The sequence below is a fragment of the Rousettus aegyptiacus genome, unplaced genomic scaffold (assembly GCF_014176215.1).
Source record: "Rousettus aegyptiacus isolate mRouAeg1 unplaced genomic scaffold, mRouAeg1.p scaffold_m13_p_5, whole genome shotgun sequence".
NCBI lineage: Eukaryota > Metazoa > Chordata > Mammalia > Chiroptera > Pteropodidae > Rousettus > Rousettus aegyptiacus.
The window spans coordinates 112,697,500-112,699,304 of NW_023416308.1; the positions used below are offsets into that span (position 1 = coordinate 112,697,500).

General features: G+C 40.4%; 1 protein-coding gene across 1 annotated transcript; it reads right to left on the bottom strand.

Moving 5' to 3' along the window:
- Nucleotides 1–512: 512 nt before the first annotated feature.
- Nucleotides 513–1,463, bottom strand: LOC107518387 (olfactory receptor 5B2-like). Its single transcript, XM_016159969.2, has one exon. It carries the CDS (start codon nt 1,455–1,457, stop codon nt 513–515), a length of 945 nt encoding a protein of 314 aa, XP_016015455.2. The 5' UTR covers nt 1,458–1,463.
- Nucleotides 1,464–1,805: the final 342 nt, after the last annotated feature.

A 1,805-nucleotide genomic window follows, 5' to 3' on the forward strand; every position in this document is an offset into this window, starting at 1 on the left:
CTCAATAAAATGTGCCAAAAGGTACTAAGTTTCATTCAAAAATACATGACATTTTTCTCCTATTCAGAATCTTAGAGCAGTTATTCAAAATAAAAAGAAATAATTATGATTAGATTCACCTTCATATTTGATATCTCAGCTACTCAAAATTATTTTTATTAGAAGCTAGCAACACTTCATTTATCTCTGATGAATTTCCCACTGTGATAAGTGTGAGCCTATATGGGGCATGTCCCCATGTCCTCGTTCATGGGCTCGTATGTGCTCCTGTTTGACATGTTAATGTCATTAATAACATTACACAAGCAGGTCCCCAAGTTTCTAATGGTTCCCCTTAGCCATCTTCATTCAGGTATTATACTTCTGAATATGTTTTCTTATTACTAGACAAAGATAAAGATGTCATCTCAGGAATTTAAATGCAGTGTGGGTCTGCACTTACAGTAAGAAGTAATTTACTGCATGAGGAAAATTAGAGAGGAATTAGCAAGGTTATTGTGCATACTGAAGGGTTAAAATCTCAATCCTAGAGAAAAAGTTGCCTTCTCTATCACCTTCTTGAATGCACTCTTGACCTCTTTGTTCCTCAGGCTGTAGACCAGGGGGTTCAACATGGGGATGACCATAGAATAGAACACAGAGGCTACTTTGTCTGTGTCCATGGAGTGGCTGGAGCTGGGCTGCAAATACATAAAGATGACTGTGCCATAGAAGATGGAGACCACAGTGAGGTGGGAAGCACAGGTAGACAGAGCCTTCTGGTGCCCCTTGGCTGAGTGCATCTTCAAGATGCTTACAGATATGAAGAGGTAGGAAATTGATATGATCAGAAGGGCAAAAAAGATATTAAAACTCGACATAAAAACAAGAACCACCTCGCTAGTGTGCTTATTTGAGCAAGAGAGAGCCATGACCGCTGGAACATCACAGAAAAAATGATTGACCACGTTGTACTTACAAAAGAAAAGGCTGAATATGTCCCCGACATGGAAGATGGCATTCAGGAAACCACAGACATAGGAGCCTGTGACCAGACGTGCACACACACCTGTAGTCATGGTGGTGGTGTAGTGCAGAGGTTTGCACACTGCTGCGTAGCGGTCATAGGCCATTGATGCCAAGAGGTAATTTTCCACAGTGGCAAAGGCTACAAAAAAGAACATCTGAGCAGCACATGCATTGTAGGAGATGACTCTGTCACCTAGAAGTAACCCGGCCATGACTTTGGGAGTGACAGCTGAGGAGTAACCAAAGTCCACCAGAGACAGGTTACTGAGAAAAAAGTACATGGGAGTGTGGAGACGAGAGTCCAAGAGAATCAACACGATCATCCCCAGGTTCCCGACCACATTGATGAGGTAAATGAGAGTGAACATGATGAAGAGCGGGACCTGCAGTCCTGGGACACTGGTCAGTCCTAGGAGGATGAACTGTGTCACTTCTGTCCTGTTCGCCATCAGTGTTATTTGGGAATTACGAGATGTCCTGTAGCCGTGAAAGATCAAGAGAAAAGTGACTCACAAAAAAGAAATTGTAGTGAAATTGAAATTTATAAATGCCATGTGCATTATTTCATTAATGATTTGTACTTCAGAATTATCTTGGTCTAATGTTATGAGCTTTATGTATTCGTGTGTGTGTATAATGAGTAATATTATTATTTTATTTCACCATTAAAATTTAAGGATTTTAGAAGTCATGTGATAGTCTACAATTATATCACTAGTATGAAGAAGATTCAAGATTCAAACCCAGTTTCAACCTAATCAAATTCTGTGTGCTTTTAGCCACCTCTCTGTCAGCAT